Source organism: Microchirus variegatus, assembly GCF_963457635.1.
Source record: "Microchirus variegatus genome assembly, chromosome: 7".
Lineage (NCBI taxonomy): Eukaryota > Metazoa > Chordata > Actinopteri > Pleuronectiformes > Soleidae > Microchirus > Microchirus variegatus.
Window position 1 is genome coordinate 8,581,819 of NC_139808.1, and position 16,944 is coordinate 8,598,762.

The following is a 16,944-nucleotide window of genomic DNA, read 5'->3' on the forward strand; positions in this document are numbered from 1 at the left end:
GGACAGCCCGAGTGTAACGATGGGAATTATGTTTCCTTTTAGTGAGTCGATCGTTTGGCTCAGCTCACCAACCTTTTATAAAAATGAACCGGCTCGTTCGCAAAAAACACATCACTACTCGACTGCGCTGTCATTGTGGAAAACAAACAAATTAAAGAATAAATAAACACTGCAGTTCAATTTTACTTAAATTGTTATTATACATATTTTTTATTATATTCATACATACAAATATGTGCTCTGCCATACCGTACATGGTCATACACTCCCTTGGTTAAATTATTTTCTAAAACCTCAAATCGTACAGGTTAGTGTATTCAAAAACTCATAAACATAAAGAGCCAGAATGAAAGTTAAACTTAATAACCATCCACAAGTTGAAGACCGTCTCCGTGAGACGGGATTGCACTGAATGATGAAAACAAATGGTCCCAGCACAGAGCTGTGATTCAAAGTGCTCAGTGCTGAAACTGCAGAGTTTTCAGGCTGCAGGATTCACCCACGCTCAAGACTCACAACAAACCCTTTGGCTCTGTCACAGGCTAATACTTTCACACACTGTATGCATGTCAGGTTATTACAAGTGACAGGGCTGAATGTAGAGCTGGGGAAATGAGGATTTAAATCTGAAATAGTCAATGATTTCTTTTAAACTTCGCATTATGATGTTAATATTGATTACACTGTATAATGGAAACAGAAAAGTGACACCATCCACGTTCACTTTAGTCTCCTGTGGGCTTTGCTGACTGTTGTTCTCTTGGCCACGTGGACAAGGCAGTACCGAGGAATTGTGTGTTTCTGTATCCAAAACAATGATCAAAATAGTGATCATGTTTTTCCACACAGAGGTGCTTATTGTGACACAACACTGGTGTTTTGCTACTGCTGGGTCTTTACAACAGTGAGCTGGGGACATAAAAGTTGTCTCTTGCCTCATTAAAGACACAACGGAAAGCTTAGTTTCACTGGGAAAAAACATGGCTTTCCACAGTATTCAATAATACAATATAGTCAACATCTAAATATTTCTTGTTTAATTAATCTACACAAAAATGACGTCGTCATGATCTTTGGACTGAGCTTGGCAAACTAGATTTGACCGCAATCTAATCATTTCTGGGTTTAAGACAACATTTTTTTCTGACATTTTATGATGTAAATGGCAATAAATTAACTCCAAATCAAAACACATAATGACACCCTATGTGCTAAGTGTAGAAATTCTCACCAGAGCGCCAAACATACACACGTTTGACAGATTTCTATAGGCACAGGAATCCATATGGCACAATAAAATAAAAGTGTCAGCACTGACTTGGAAAACAAATTAAAACACAACAGTTTTAAAACAAAAGCAAACAATTAAAACTAAACTATCAACTATCAACCCATCGATGAACATCATGCACATTTCTGTTGAGGCGTTGAAGTGTTAGTGGCTAATGTTTTCCAGATAAAATAACAAAGAATTTCTTTGTTTCACGTTCTCTGGTAAAGGCATGACTGACATATTTCGTTCAACACAGCTGATAGCTGCAGGTAATGTCTATAATAAAAAGTGTTTCATTTAATTTTTCAGTTCAGGGGTTGCATGATAAAGAGAAGCAGGTGTCTCATCTCGAATGCTGGCGTTTGCACAATCCAACAGTAGCGTTTCAGACCTCGAGTAAAATCACAGGTGAGAGGTTTGTTCTGGGACAGAAATCTGAACAAAACAAAGAGCCTGAAGAGCCTCACAAGACATTACACACAGCAACATGATTATTACCGAAGAAGATTCACTGGGAGCCACATACACCCATGTTTAGCAGCCAAACCTCAACAAAACTGAACATAAAGATTTGAAAAATCTGTGCATCAGGACAGCGTTTAGGGGTAAAATATTTGCGGGGGATGACCACAACTTTTTTTACTCCAATTTTCACTCAGGGTTTTAAGACTAAATTAAAAGTGCATAAATAGACAGAAAGACGCATAACATTACCGTCTGTAGTTGCGATTGACTCTTTTGTAAGAAAATGTGCTGCTGTTCATTTTGCTACATGCCAAGCTATTGGCTCTTGCACATATTGGTCAGAAAAAAGTTGACCGGTCAGGTTAACATTGAGCTGGACAACTGCCACAACCTCCGAGTGGTAGATCAGACCAAACAAAACCAACAGCGGAAGTGATTGTCTGGAATGAAACTAGCTGCAACAAGTACACTTCATATTCAGTCTTTTAAAAAAGGGGTAAAAATAAATGCACATGTTCTTTAAGATTTTTAAACTCTGATATCAATATTAGGTGTAAATGATCTTGCCTTTCATGCAGCAAACTGTCACAGAGTGGTTTTTGGGGCCCATTTCCAGACAGAAGTGAGTCGATGGCGATGTTTCAGCAGTGCAGCGTCTTCATTGTTTGTTTTTTTTGAAGGTGTTCTTCATCTGAGGTCCAGCAGTGACAGAGAAGCCGAGTCCATGCTACATGTCAAAGGTTTTCAAAGAGGAAAAGCAGGAGTTTGGGCCACTTTCTCTGCTGCGACAGGAACAGGATCGCACAACGTCATAATGAGTATTGGATGCAGGAAATTCAAGTTTGTCATCCAGTGGGATCAAATATCCACAGAGTGCCCAGGACGATCAACTGTGCACTTTTATATAACCAAATAATATAAATGAGAGAGGGAGCTTCAGGTGCCAAGGATTGTCAAGAGTTTTTTAAACAGCAGACTGAGGCAACCACTTCCTGTCTGCCTGACCTCTGTTCTTTCTACCCACAGCAATGGATTTTAAAAATTAAAACAGGTAAAAGCAGAAACTTTGATAAAAACTAAAATGGTACTTTCATTCACTTTCACATCTCCGGGAACAATGACACGAACCAGAGGGTTGTCGTGTCGCTGTGATGATGTTTTCCAGGTCGAGGAATAATTGTGACAGTGGGCGGGGTCAGGTGACGGGTCTGCTGCGGTCAGTGGTCTCTGCCTTCTTCAGTTTACCTTTACTGAAAGACTGGATGGAGCTCAGCAGGGCGGAACGACCTCTCCCTGCTCCATCACAGGAGGACAGAGGAGGCGGAGGAGGACGACAGGATGAGGAGTCCAACGTAGGAGGGGGAGGAGGTGGAGGTGGAGGTGGAGGTGGAGGTGGAGGAGCAGTCTGGGCTCCTGGATTATGGACAAATACAAATGAAAGGATTGAATGAGAGAACAGCAACTGGTAAGTGGCAGTGTTCCCAGGGGTTGGTTGCACAAAGATGTGTTAGATTCATGCTGGTCTACAGTTTTACACGTCTATTAGTCTGGAATTTGTCACTACATTTATCTCCATAGCTCCTTTCAGTTGTAAAATCTCACACTTGCAGAGTGTCTCCACAGTTAAGGATTGATCAACTCTGACCATAAATTTAAGACAATCACCCAACAGAGAGATTTAATATCAGGGCAGGAAGCTGCAGCACATTACCAAACAAATAAAATAGTGTCATAGACACTAGCTTTGTACCACTTTTAATAAGGTGCCTTACCAAAGGGTTTGAACTAATAGCTCAATTGGTTAATACATAATCTATAAGAAATTATAAGCTCCAGTTTAAGCGAATAAAAAGTTGTGAATTTTTGAGTAATCAACAAGAGTAAATATTAATAAAATGTATAAGTATCAATGGTTCAAATTAAGAACTGGTCATGGAGAAGTCTTTCTGTTAGTTAAAGAGCTAAAGGACAGGTTTTTGCTTTGTTTTTGACAATATGGAAATCCACATATTAGCTTTTATTAAATATATTAACCATTGCAAAAACTATTAGTTATAACCCATGAACCCTTTATAAAGAGGGACTCTTTATTAAGTGTAGATTTCCCCATATTTGGAGTGTTTCTCACAGTTTTATCTTTGTGAAACCAGCACCTGTAGATCAGGGAGTCCAGGCTGAACTCAATCCATCATCAGTTCAACTCACTCTATAGTTTCTATACTCCACACTTTTTAACACTACAGAGAACATTTGGTTAATACCAAGTACTGAGGTTCAATTCCCAACTACTTAAGAACATGGTGTCAAGAAGACCAGTGCATTTGCATTTAATGATGTACAGTACTGTGCAGAAGTGTTTTTTTAAATCATCACTCAATACCATACACAAGGGCTTACTGCACCATGACAACTAGAGCTGCATGATATCATGAGGGGAAAAAAAATCATGCTGTGATTATTTTGACAGATGTTGCAATATATCTAAATTGCTATGATGCTATGTCATTTTCATGAAGATTTTTGGGCCACTGCAGAATTTCACCACAACGGCCACACATTTTATCTTCATCAAATAATTGCATTGTCTTTCTATTTTAGATATTTCTGATTCAATTATTTTGTGATTAATTGTGCAACCCTGGTGACGACATGCTCAAACAAAGTCATAAATATCTACTATAAGAGACAAGAAGAACCAAGTGTCATAACAGAGGGTCTGACCCCCACAGAGTCCTGATCTCAGTCTGGGATTTAATAAAAATGCACACATGACAACAACTAAACCCCAAGAAGAATATTTAGAACAACTCTACTGCCAAACAACTTATGCTTTTCTGAAGTGGTGGTCACAGCAAATAGTGAAATAGTATAAAAACAATTCCTGTTTTTATGTCCCTAAAACTTTTGCACAGCACTGCAGTCATTAAAATGTCTCGTGTTTTCTGACTCCCTAATAGCTTTAACTACAGAACCCATGAGCCTCAGTCACTGAGCGGAGGAAATTACTATAAAGTGACAATTCAATAACATCTAACTTCACCTCAACATCATCCACACATTTTTTACTCATGTGAATGCAGATTTGTGTTGATGAAGAGTGAACTGACGGTGGTTTGAACATGAACCTGGTGCATCGTTTTCAGCTGTGCCATTTTGCATTGAAAACTGAATAAAACCCAGGAATTGCAAGCAGAAAAGAAAAAAATCCTCAGTGGGCTCAAATAAGTAGCTAAATCAGAGGCTAAAAGCAGTGAGTGGAGACTGCAGACTCATCTTGTCTCTGATAACACTGTAAATTATCAGCTACATATTTAAAATCTACCATCACTAATATATTGTATGCAAACCTGAAGACAGGAGAGATGAATAAAAATGGCAAGAAATTAAATTTGAATTGACTAATATCTGCCGAGATTAGAGTCTTTCTGTTTGTGAAATTGATATTTCACAGACCGTAGTATTTGAAAGAAGTACTTATAATATATATATATAACATTCTGATTAAAAACGGAATATTTGACACGTCTTTACAGTGACATCCCACCCCAAACAAATAAATACCGGCAGACAGACAAAAGACACAGACAGACAGACAGACATGCTGATATATACCGACACCACACAGAGACACAAGTGACAGATCACAATCTCCAATGAGAACAAGAGGTCTGAATCAGGGACGAGCAGCAGGACTGTCTGATGTTTGGAAGTCATTGCAGATTGTGAGGTTTCAGTAAAGATGTTCAAACACCCAGTTCCATCGTGTCCTTGTTTTTTATAAGATATAATACTAAAAGCAGACCCTTGTGAGCCTGGAGCCTGGGTGTACAACAGCTTTAAAAACCACCAGAGGCCTTTTTGTCAACATTGCTATTGACTTAAATCTTTTACTTTACCCAGTGACATGGTCAGAATGGAGCATGCTCTACGGTGGAGACAGCCGAGGAGGAAGAGAGAGACACAAATGACAGTTATCTGTTTCGTGGACCAATTTACACCAGTATAAAAGGAGAAAAGAGAGGGAATAAGGAAAGGAAGGAGGAGGCAATAATAATACCAGGGAAGGAAACTGATGTCACATTTGTAAGACGACTGTTTCACTCTGCACATGGGATTTGTTTTTGACAGTAAAAAAAAATAGAATATTGCCAGGAGACACATTTTGATAAAATATAAAATCTTATCTCCATGTTTCCCGTCCTGCATTCAACTACCTAAAGACAGAACAACATCAGTGATACAGGCTGCTGCTGCAACACAGACTATACCTGTCATGATGAGAGAAATGGTGAAGAGACATACAGACAGGCAGATTTAGTCAATGATGTCATGAACACACACGCACATTTTGGATGAAAGAATACAATTAGATTTCAGATCAGTGTGTGAGTACGTTTTCACACCAGGGATTAGTTTTCTCGCCAGTCTTTACGAGACTTTCCTAAACAGAGAGACAGACAGATCGGTGGGAGAGGAGGAAGAGAGAGAAATGCGACAACAAATACGGGAGGACAGACAGTTAAAAAAGACAGACGGTTACATAGACAGAGAGACAGAAATACACAGAAAGAAAGACCGAAAGGAATACCTGTGGTGGATGGGGGGGTCGGGGAAGATGGGCATGTGGGAGGAGAACTGGCTCCAGAGCCTGAAGATTCAAACAAAAACAGTTAATCACAATCACTACCCTAATACAAATATTTGTCCAAAAGATTAAAAAAAAACATGACAATCATTGCTCTATGGGGCAACATTACCATGATTGTGAGTTCATTTGTATGAAATCTCCCTGCATCACAGCTACAATAGTCTTTATACTGTAGCTGCAGGGGGAAATTTGTAACAGCAGACCTACCAGAATTATTGTTGTTTCTGATGGAGGAGTCTTCTTCAATTTCATAAGCTGACTGTCTTGACTTCTGCAAAGACATAAACAAGACATTATTTCAGACACACAATGTAATTTCCTGTTGCCTGAAGACTTTTTAAACATCTTGTTCACTTGTTAACACTTCTGGGGATGTAAAATAATTACAGCTTACAATGATAATTGAAAGTCTATAATTGTAAGTGCAAAAAAACAACACATGCTTGTCTATACCTTTTTCTGTTATTGGCATAATTAAGTTAATGTTTACTTTTTATGAATGTAACCAAAATAAAGATAGAAAGATATTCATTCATTAATTAATTCAATGGCCTTCTGTATGAACCTTAATCTCACACTGTAACAACTTTCTTATGATGAAGTTGTAATTCCAAGATAAACAGATGACAACTGTAAAGAGTACAGAGGAGACTATGAACTAGTATATATAGTAATACATAGTAAATCTAAATGCCTTATCAAAACAATGATCTGACCTTCCTCGCCAGAATCTTCCTCCTCTTCCTCTCTTCCTCTGAGCCGTGGTGAGACTGAGCTCTGGTCAGCCGCTTGTGCTGGTGCAGCTTCAATCAAACATTCATAGACAGTGTTACCCCTCCAGACAAATAACACACTTCATAAATGCAGCGACTGCCACATAAATGCTTGAGATAAATGCTCACTGCTCCTGACTCTAACATTACTAACATCATTAGAATATATATAAAAAAAAACATTTATACTAGAGGAAATGAGCCAAAACAATTTGCAATAACAAAGTTACTCAAAACTATAAACTAATTTCATTTAATGCAATTTTTTATGGCAATTGTATGCTTTCCTCAGATTTGTCTCCAAGCGGTACACTTTTCCACAATGACATTTTTTTCAACTTCTATTTATTTTTGATTATTCTCCTTCAGTTCATGAAGTAATTTAAACTAATTCCACATTCATGTCACCACTCGCTGTGGGAAAACTATGTAGCAATGTTTTCCGAGTCTGTTTTTTCCTAAGAGAGAGAGAGACGCAAAAACTCCTGACTGAATCAACATTACGTCCACATCATCTAGAAAGTCACTGTTGATGTAGCCTTGCAGACGATACGCGACCCAAATGTTTTTAGTTAGGCCATTTAATGATATAAAACAGAGAAAGGATGAAAAATGAATTCAAAGATGGTAAATGAAACAAGTGACGCACCACTCTCTGCTCCTCCTGAAGCCTTTTTTCAAGGCTCTCCTTTGCCGTCTTCAAGGCTTCCTTCAGCCTGCTGGGAACCTAGAGGATTAAACATGTTCAGACATTTTTCTCTCTTTTTTGAGAACAGTATGGTCAAATAATATCACATAGAGCCACTCACCTTTATTTGGAGTTTTTCCGACTGTTGGAGCTTGACATCACTGAACAGCCTGCAACACACAATACAAATGATGGCATGATACGACTGAGTGATAACTGTATCCTTTGTTGACTAGTAGTGGTTTTAAAGACTTTATTCTTCTTTCTTTTGACCCCAGCACAATCATATTACAAAACAATTATATACATGCACACTTATGATCAGGCCCAGTCTAGAGGGTTCATTGCAGCTTGAGCATGTAACACAATTATGCAGCTACACAAAGTATAAATTGAGTTTTAGTGATGATAAAAGGCCACTGTGAAATTAAGTTTGAGATTAAGCCAATGTAAGGAGGATGTGATTTTGAGTTTTGCCATCAATTTATACACTTGTCTGTGAACTCACGGTGTCTGGATGAGCTGCGACACTGTGGGCATCCCACTCTTACAGGCTTCTGTGGACAGAATGGACTGCAGCACAGACACTGAACACAGAACAGAAAATCAACAGAGCGCACTGCTGTACAGATACGTAGGGACATTTCAGTTTCATACATTTTTCAGCTCAACGTGTGCGAAAGAGGCTGCATGACAGGATTTGTGTGTTGGTGTGCATGAACGCACCCACAGTTGTGTAAGGGACAGGGGGGTATTGATCAACAGGAACACTGTCTGGTGGTCGACCATATGTCATCTCGAATAGTATGTGTCCAAAGCAGAAGACGTCGATGCTTTCTGTGGTCTGTGGGCAGAAACACACATTTTCCTTATCATACATGTTCAAATTACATCCATCCCTGACCTAGAAGAGGCTGACAAACAAACACAACTAAACAACTTAAATTGACTTTGGACAGACTTTACATACATTGATCTTCCTTAGCTGAGTGAAGCTGGGTCGCAGCACTGAAGGAACTCCCAGCATGCCATTTTCCACGTCCATCAGTTGACACACGCCATTGTCCACAATGACATTGGATGCATGCAGGTGACCAAAAAAGACACCGCCATCATGGAGGAGCTTTAGACCCTGCACCCATCAACACACAAAAGGCTTAAGATTAAGCCTAATGAGGCCCAGTGTGTTGTAATACAGTTTATTTGTAGAAAAGCAATATACAATCCATAGGTATGTCTGTATAAGTCTGTAAAGGATTCTAAAATAAAAATATTTTGGTTTACAGAGCATTGCCACAGTTCTACAGCAGACAAAACCAGTGTGATGTGGTCACCCTTTGTGGTATTCCAAAAGCCACTATCATTTTCAGACATGACAGGAGTGGGTGGAGTAGTCCTGTGACTGTTACATTATGAAATCTCACCATTAGATATAACTAATTCTTAGACATTGGACATTTAGAACCACATGTCTTTACATATGTGTGTTAGTGTGCATGTGTGTGTGTACCTCCAGGATCTGACGACCATACAGTTTGATCTGTGGCAGTTCAAGACCCTGACTCTTCTTTGGGTTACAGTACTTCTTCAGGTAACTCTCTCTGGTCTTTGCCTGAAGAAAAGTAGAAGTTAACAGTTTTTTTTTGTTTACTGGAACTACTTTTTGCTGTTCACATGAATGCAGATACTTATCACAACCAAAAACAGTGCAGTTTACCTTACAGATGTGGTCCCTCAGAGAGCCTTTCTCACTGAATGGCCGGATGAGCAGTGCTGAAGACTCACTGGTGCTGGAGAACAACAGCGGACAGAGATACGGGGTCTACAGAGGAAGAGGAGTTTACACGCTGTTAATATTCAGAATAAAGTGAACATCATTTATTGGAGATAATGTTGTGCTAAATAAATTAAGCCACAACAAATTATACTGTTGCACATATAAGGCCAGTGTTTACGTACAGAGAGATTGGTAAACAGCTTCATGGCTGACTGCAGGTCTTTGTCCGACAGAAATTTATCAGGACCCAGGTCCACCTACAAACATACACGCAGATTTCATTCAAAGAGTTCAAAATGACATATTTTCATGTTTGAAGAGGAACTGATAAATGTGGTCACATGAATGATTTCATCAAATTAGAAAAGCTTGAGCTACACACAAGTACAATGCTTTGAGAAATATCATCCAGTACATCCGGTTTAATCCAGACACGGTTCTAAAGGAATTAATTTAAGTCTATTTTCAGTTCAACAAATATTGTCAGCATCAAAAATAGTTCAGTCACCAGATCACACTATAATCTGAATGTTTGAAGACTTATTTTCTTTGCTTCTATTTGATAGTTAGTGATCAAATGATATTTGATATGACAAAGTGACAAAAAAATTAAAGTCTTGAAAATAAGTTCTTAGAAGAAAGTGATTGCTGACAAACAATGGCTCAAAATAAATAAAAATTTCTGTCAATATAAATAATAAAAAAAATTATTATACACATACAGTACATGTTTAATGTATGCATTTTATACAAACCTATGGCATAAGGACAAAAAAAAGGTGATTGAAATTCACAACACACATATTTTCCGTGGGAAAAGACAGAGAGGAAGTTCGACCTGTCCATCATCCACACAACACAGACTGAACAATGCTGCACTAACATCCCAAAGGGATTAATAAAGTTTCTATCTAATCTTATCTATCCATTTGTCTTTGTATTGTACTCACCCAGCTCAGCAGATACCTCTCTTTGGGCTGTTCTTTATTTTTTATTAAAAAATATTTCTTCCTTATCCTCCAGCCTGAAAAATAGAGCGCATGTTACAAAATATACTGCACTCTATTGCATAAGCAGCCACCTTAACGCTAAGTTATTTCAGGTTTTATTTGCTGAAGAACAAAACATTTTGATTTTTGCTGGAAATTGACCAGAACAAGACAGATCATTCTATTTGTCCAGAAGTAAAAAAAAAAAACATCGACCACAGCAGCAGGAAGAAGGTTTGACAGATTATCTGCAGGTTTCACAACACAACACAGACATCAATCAGTGTGTTTACATGTACTCTAACCATTAGATTATACATCTGTTGTCAATGTCAGCAGGCATGTGAACACAAACCCAGTCTGAGGTCAAAGAGACTGAAAGACAAACTGGTTTCTTTGATTTGACTCAACAGCGTGACAGAGTGTACTGATTTCAGTCTCTGTCACTATCACTAATGTTGGCATACTTTGAATGACAATGACTATATAAGAACATATGAACACTACAAAGTATGAATGAGGATTTAACAGCTGTACAGTATATTTCCCATGCACGTCACTCAAGTTCAGTCTTACCAATATCTTTGAGCGGCTCCAGCACCTCCCATTTCAGGTTTGACCTGAAGAACATGGAAACCTGCTGCAGAGCAATCTCTGAAAGAAAGATAAAAAAAACTCCTTCATTTGTGTTTCCATAACTTACACTTCCATATATCATATTTTAAAAAAAGGAACCTTTTAACTAGTTGCTACAAGTAGCATGACAACTCATATGACAATGGTGATTATATAATAAGGAAAATATTAGGAACATTCAATTATCTTAACCTATTCTTTCCCAATTTCCATACATTTGATATTTTGTTTTCAAATGTATTAGTGACAAAGAAAGAAATGTACTGTATCTGACATGAAGAAAGAAAGGCCCTTTATAATTGTGACAGAAATATTATTATATTATTACAATAAAATAATATAATATGATTATAATAACAATACATAGCAGTTCACAGAAGACACTAAAATGACCACAATCACTGATATATGTAAGTAATATAAATAATAATAATTAAAAAAGAATGATAATGAGGGAAAGAACCTGTGTAGTTGGCACAATAGTTGTTGGGGTCCAGGAACTTCTTGACAGTCAGGGAGCTGGAAAGCAGTGGATGCTGGGTAATGGAGTCCAGATAGGCCTGCAGTCCTCTCTGTCTCTCTGCTATGAACTCCCTGTCCATGTTGCCAATCAGCTTCTTAGGAGGAAGAGGGAGACTGATGCCACAAACCTGAACAGAAAGAGAGGAAGTGGTCAAACGTTCATCTACACACACAAACTAAATGAATTCTGGAACACCGATGTTTTGCTGAGAGCTCAATGTTTGGGAAGCAAACCACATGATGGGCTGATAGACTTTGAGTAGAAGTCGTATGATTTCAGTGTGTGTCCTTGTTCTGCCCTCTCACCCCATCTCAAATCTTTCATTCTCACTATCTTAAAAAAAACAAACAGGCCAAAAAAGATATAAGATATGGGGCTGATGAGAGGTCAGGACCGGTGTGAGAGCTGGACAGGAAATGAGCAGACAAAACCTCAGCAGAAAAACTGCCAACTTCCTGTTTTCCAGGAACGATGTGGTCTGAACATAAGACGAGTCACATTCAGAACAATCAGAGAAAAAGACCCCCAGATCAGCTCCAGTCAGGTGCAATGCTGTCCCACGAACATCAATTTGACTCTGTTTCACTGGGTAAATCTTAAGCTGAACTATTTTTAATTCCATGTCACTGCCTTCAATGTATTTTCATGTCCAAGCTTCTCTGACTGTCTTTTTGAACGACAAATAATAAAACTGTTCGACATCACAACTGCATCAGTAAGATTTACCATGAGATACAATTGATGGATGCTCAGCTTAGTCTATAATTCTACAAGATAATTCATCCGTTTCAGACAGATTTCCTTTCCTTTATTTGTGGTAACACTAAGTGAGAACTAAAACAGAAGTAAACCAGATGTCAATAAAACTTGTACTGCTTTAGTACATGCGACTAATCAATAATTAACAACTACGGGTCCTTAGATTTTACTGTAGCATACGAGTGTGAACATGACACTGTTTCAGCCAATGCAACTATATATTATATAGATCATGAAGCTTTGACGAAGCAGTGGACCGACTGAACCAATGCTGCCGTTCTCAAGAGCATCACGGCTAATAATTAATCACAAGATGAGTCACAGCTCCACCAGAGGATGTGCTGAATCAGTGCACAGAAGCTTTTAGAGCAGATTCTCGTCAAGAGGTGACCCTCAGTGCAACTTTAATCTACACAGCGCAGATACGATCACTCTGCCTGCTCACAGCCAAGGCCTCTGACGAAACAACCGCAAAGAACCGAGTGTGTTCATCATTTCCCAAACACAAAGGAAATTGACCAAGATAAGGCTGTTGTGTGTCAGTCAGTGTGTCAACGTAGATTCTGGACTTGTTATCAGACTGCAGTTTTTGTACACTTGATACCAATTTGCTGCTTGTACATGCTCTAAAGCAGACCACCACCTTGTAAAAACATTAGTATAATGCAAATTTTTCCTATACTAGTGTATTAATGATACAAAAAATTATACTTTTAATACTTTTTTATTATTATAATAATTGAAGACAATAAAACAATTCCCACTGAGACAAAAAAACACAATAAAACATTCACACAAATTGTTGTCTAAATAAAATGGTAAATGGTTTTGTATTTACATTCAAAGTTGTTTTACACTACATGAGTTGCCATACACCCTTTCACATTCATTCACTTACACTTTCATGCAGCACATCAATGTGGTTAGGTGTCTTGCCCAAGGACACATTGGCATGAAAAACAAAAACTGGCTGCAGTTTTCAGGTCCATTATAAACAAAGCACATACATGTCACTGCTGTCCACTTTTTCAAAAACAATCAAAACACTTGTGTCAGAATGTTAAACTCACCATCAGGCTGCTGTTGAGAACATCGAAGTCACTGTAGCGGCGAATCACCTGCAACACACACACACACAGTACGCAGAAATTCGTCAGTTCATCTCCTCACACATCTTTGTAAATCTTTATGTTTAAATTAATTTTCACTTTAAATAGGGGATGAACATAAAGTGAACAAAATATTATACTCTACAAGGCTATTTATCTCTAATTTTATGTCTAAATGATCCATTTTGTAGCTCGCTGGGTTCTCAACATTACACAGATATGATCCATCAGATTTTTTCATTTATCAACACTCAGTATATCCCTGTAAAAGACTGGTGCAAACAGGTTATTGTAACCCATAGTGACATCAGGTGACCTCTAGATGAGGACATTAAACCTATTGTTACTTCTTTTATCCAAGGTCGTTCCACACATTTAACAGTGTGTTTCTGTTATTGTAACCATGACAATGAAGAACATGCCTGTATTTGAGGCTAAAAACAACATAGCATGTCCATTGTGATTGGTTATTTACCTGCCAGCTGTTGTCTGCAGACACACCCCTCTGGACTCTGATGATGTACTCCTGAGAGACACAGAGGACAAGGCTATTTAAATGGTTCTCACTATTCAAAATAAATAGGGCAATAATTATTTAAAAAAAAAAAAAAAGTTAAAGAAATAACAATACACATCTGGTTAGTCTGTTCCACAGGCTTTATTGTTATGAAAAGAAAATAATAATTATCTGTGAAAGGGAATGATATAGTAAGAATTAAAAAGGGTTTTCATGAAAGAAGTTCCATAAGAAGAATCCATAGAAATAGACATTAATAAATTCACATGGTTTAAGTCAAAACACAACACAAAATAAAACACAAAAAGGGCTGGAGAAAAACAACATTGATAATTAGTTATTTCAAAAGATTGTCATAATACTGTCGAGAATAAAGTTTGAGAAAAATGTTTTACCTTGAGACATTTGCCTAGAGCAGCTGTTTGAAAAGATTTATAAGATTGTATAAGATTTATTTAAACTACCAGCAACAGTCACAAGTCATTTATTAGCATCTATTAAGTTTAATAAATCCATTATCTTAATTACTTCCCATTCAACAAATGGCTGGAACAGGTGGTTCAACAAACCACCTGGCTCTTCAAAGATCATTAACACATACAAGGTAAAAACAAGTTTGGTTGAATATTCATTTCAGTTGGGCTTACTTTCCCTTTCATTTTCTAATAACTGTGTGATCTTATTCCTATAAGAGTCATCTAATCCCTGCGCACACTGTAATCCTGCACCCATTCATGTGAGCTGAGCAGATTCACCAACACACAAGACCCATAATTTTAAACAGCTGAAGTCCTGACATCACTTCCTGTCAAGCTTCTATTGATCTTTCTATAACCAGAAGCAGCCTTTGACATGTGGGGGTTGTTAAAAACAGGAATGTTTATCAAATGGGGGATGCAGCAACGGTCTTATTAACTGCCAGTGATCAGCATACAATTATTTCCAGCCATATAATCAAATATGTTGCTGGATAAATTTAGTCATTACAAGCTGCAAACCGAGTTTCAGTTCTACTGAAATCCCAGATCAGGAAAATCCAGAATGAATCACCACTGTTTTCATGACACTGTTGTTGGCCTCCTTCCATTGGCTTCCCTTCCAATTTAGGGTCGACTTTTAAGATTTTATTGCCACCATATTTATGTGACCTTTGAACTCTCTAAGCTCCAGTCAGCGTGACAAGGTCAGCGAACCAGCATCTTCTGGTTGTTCCAAGTTCCAGATGCAAAAGTGAAGATGACTGAGCATTTGGGGTCGCCGCAAACTGCCAACTCACAAACAGACTGATAGAACTGTCACTCAATCTAATCCACTTATTTGGCTTTAAACTCATATTGAATCTGGGCTTCTTATCTGTCAGTATAATTCCGTTCAGTACACGTTAACAGTTCAATGCATTCATCCATTTCCCGTTATTGACAAAATGTTCATCGTTGCTTAACTGCGGTTTAAATGTATGCAACATTATATGTTCCATCCTGGGTATTTAGTGATATTATGGTGGTTTTACAGAGGCAAAGCTAAGTGGCTAGCTCAGCTGATCACAACACCTGACCGTCAACAACAACCACGTCACATGAGCTCAATATCGGACACACGAAATTAGTCCTCCTGTGATTTCTCGTGCGAACATTAATAAGACGTTATAACCAGACCTCTGACAAGATCGTTGTTTATATACTGTAAACAAGGGTTCAAACGGTAAGTGTACATTGACGCTGATCGTTAACGTGACCTTGTTGTCAACTCTGCTCGCAAAATGCCTTTTGAAAAAGAAGACTTAATTTTTGATCAAGTGGGTTTTGGCAGAGGCTTCCGTTGTGGACAAATATCTTACAAAACACACACATATATATTAACACTTTTATTCAATTCGGCATCAGTAAATTACAGAAAGCAACACTTAATTTAGTGAAGTCCCAAATTGAGCAAGAAGCAGCGGATGAGTAAATACTGATGGAGGTGACGCAAGACTACATGTGGCGTGAATGTATCACTACAATTATAATATATATAAGGCTAATTCAAAAAGATTCCCGGGGTTTACGGTCATAGTTTCGGATGCTAATCTGGACCGTCGCTCCAAACACCTTTGCTGACTCCGAGAAAAGCTTTCAGGAAATTGCCTAATCTGTGACAGCCCGGGTCAGCTGCCTGCCTGTGTGTCTGTCCGACACGGCAAACCTAAATCTGACTAAGACAGAGGGAGACTGTCCACAAGAGCCATGGCTGTGTTGTGAGAGCTACACCGACCTGCTGACAATTCATGTAATAAAAACAGCATCACTGGAAAGTAGACACACACAGGAATTAAGCTTCAATAACTGTGTCCGATAATGAAACTGGTGACGCAGCGTAAAGGCTGAAACGCCCCCCCTTAAAAATAAAACTTGTTTGTATTATAAACAGGCATCAGTTTGTTCTCCCACAGCATCGATTAAAGCGTTAACAGCTGAGCCCTCTGGTGCCGCAGTTACCAGCTAAGTGATGTTTATTTCCAGTAAACACTCACCGTGTGGGACTGCAGGTTCTGGCTGGCTTCGATCACCGCCGTCAGGGGTACGGTGTCGTCCAGCAGCAGTTTGCCGGGGGATGGCTTCTCCAGGAAAGACATCCCGGTGAACGAGCGTTCACAAGTGATCTGTACGTCTGACTGTCACTGACTGGAGTCACCGGGAAAACGATGAGGCGGAGACCCGCTGAGCGGAGGAGGCACAACAACACCCCAGGAGGAACGAACTAGCCCTTAGCTTAGCCTCACTGTAACCAGGAAGAGCCTCTCTGCGT

The 16,944-nt window shown here is 38.6% G+C and overlaps 1 protein-coding gene across 1 annotated transcript; it reads right to left on the reverse strand.

Moving 5' to 3' along the window:
* Positions 1–274: 274 nt before the first annotated feature.
* On the reverse strand, positions 275–16,914 carry pxk (PX domain containing serine/threonine kinase). Its single transcript, XM_083892409.1, has 18 exons — positions 16,670–16,914; positions 14,116–14,166; positions 13,602–13,649; positions 11,713–11,899; positions 11,190–11,267; positions 10,575–10,648; positions 9,807–9,881; positions 9,565–9,669; positions 9,358–9,459; positions 8,818–8,979; positions 8,574–8,691; positions 8,356–8,434; positions 7,969–8,017; positions 7,809–7,886; positions 7,103–7,189; positions 6,594–6,657; positions 6,327–6,386; positions 275–3,151 (listed from the first exon to the last, which is right to left on the reverse strand). The coding sequence occupies exons 1-18, from the start codon at positions 16,769–16,771 to the stop codon at positions 2,934–2,936; spliced, it is 1,737 nt and encodes a 578-aa protein (XP_083748535.1). The 5' UTR covers positions 16,772–16,914; the 3' UTR covers positions 275–2,933.
* Positions 16,915–16,944: the final 30 nt, after the last annotated feature.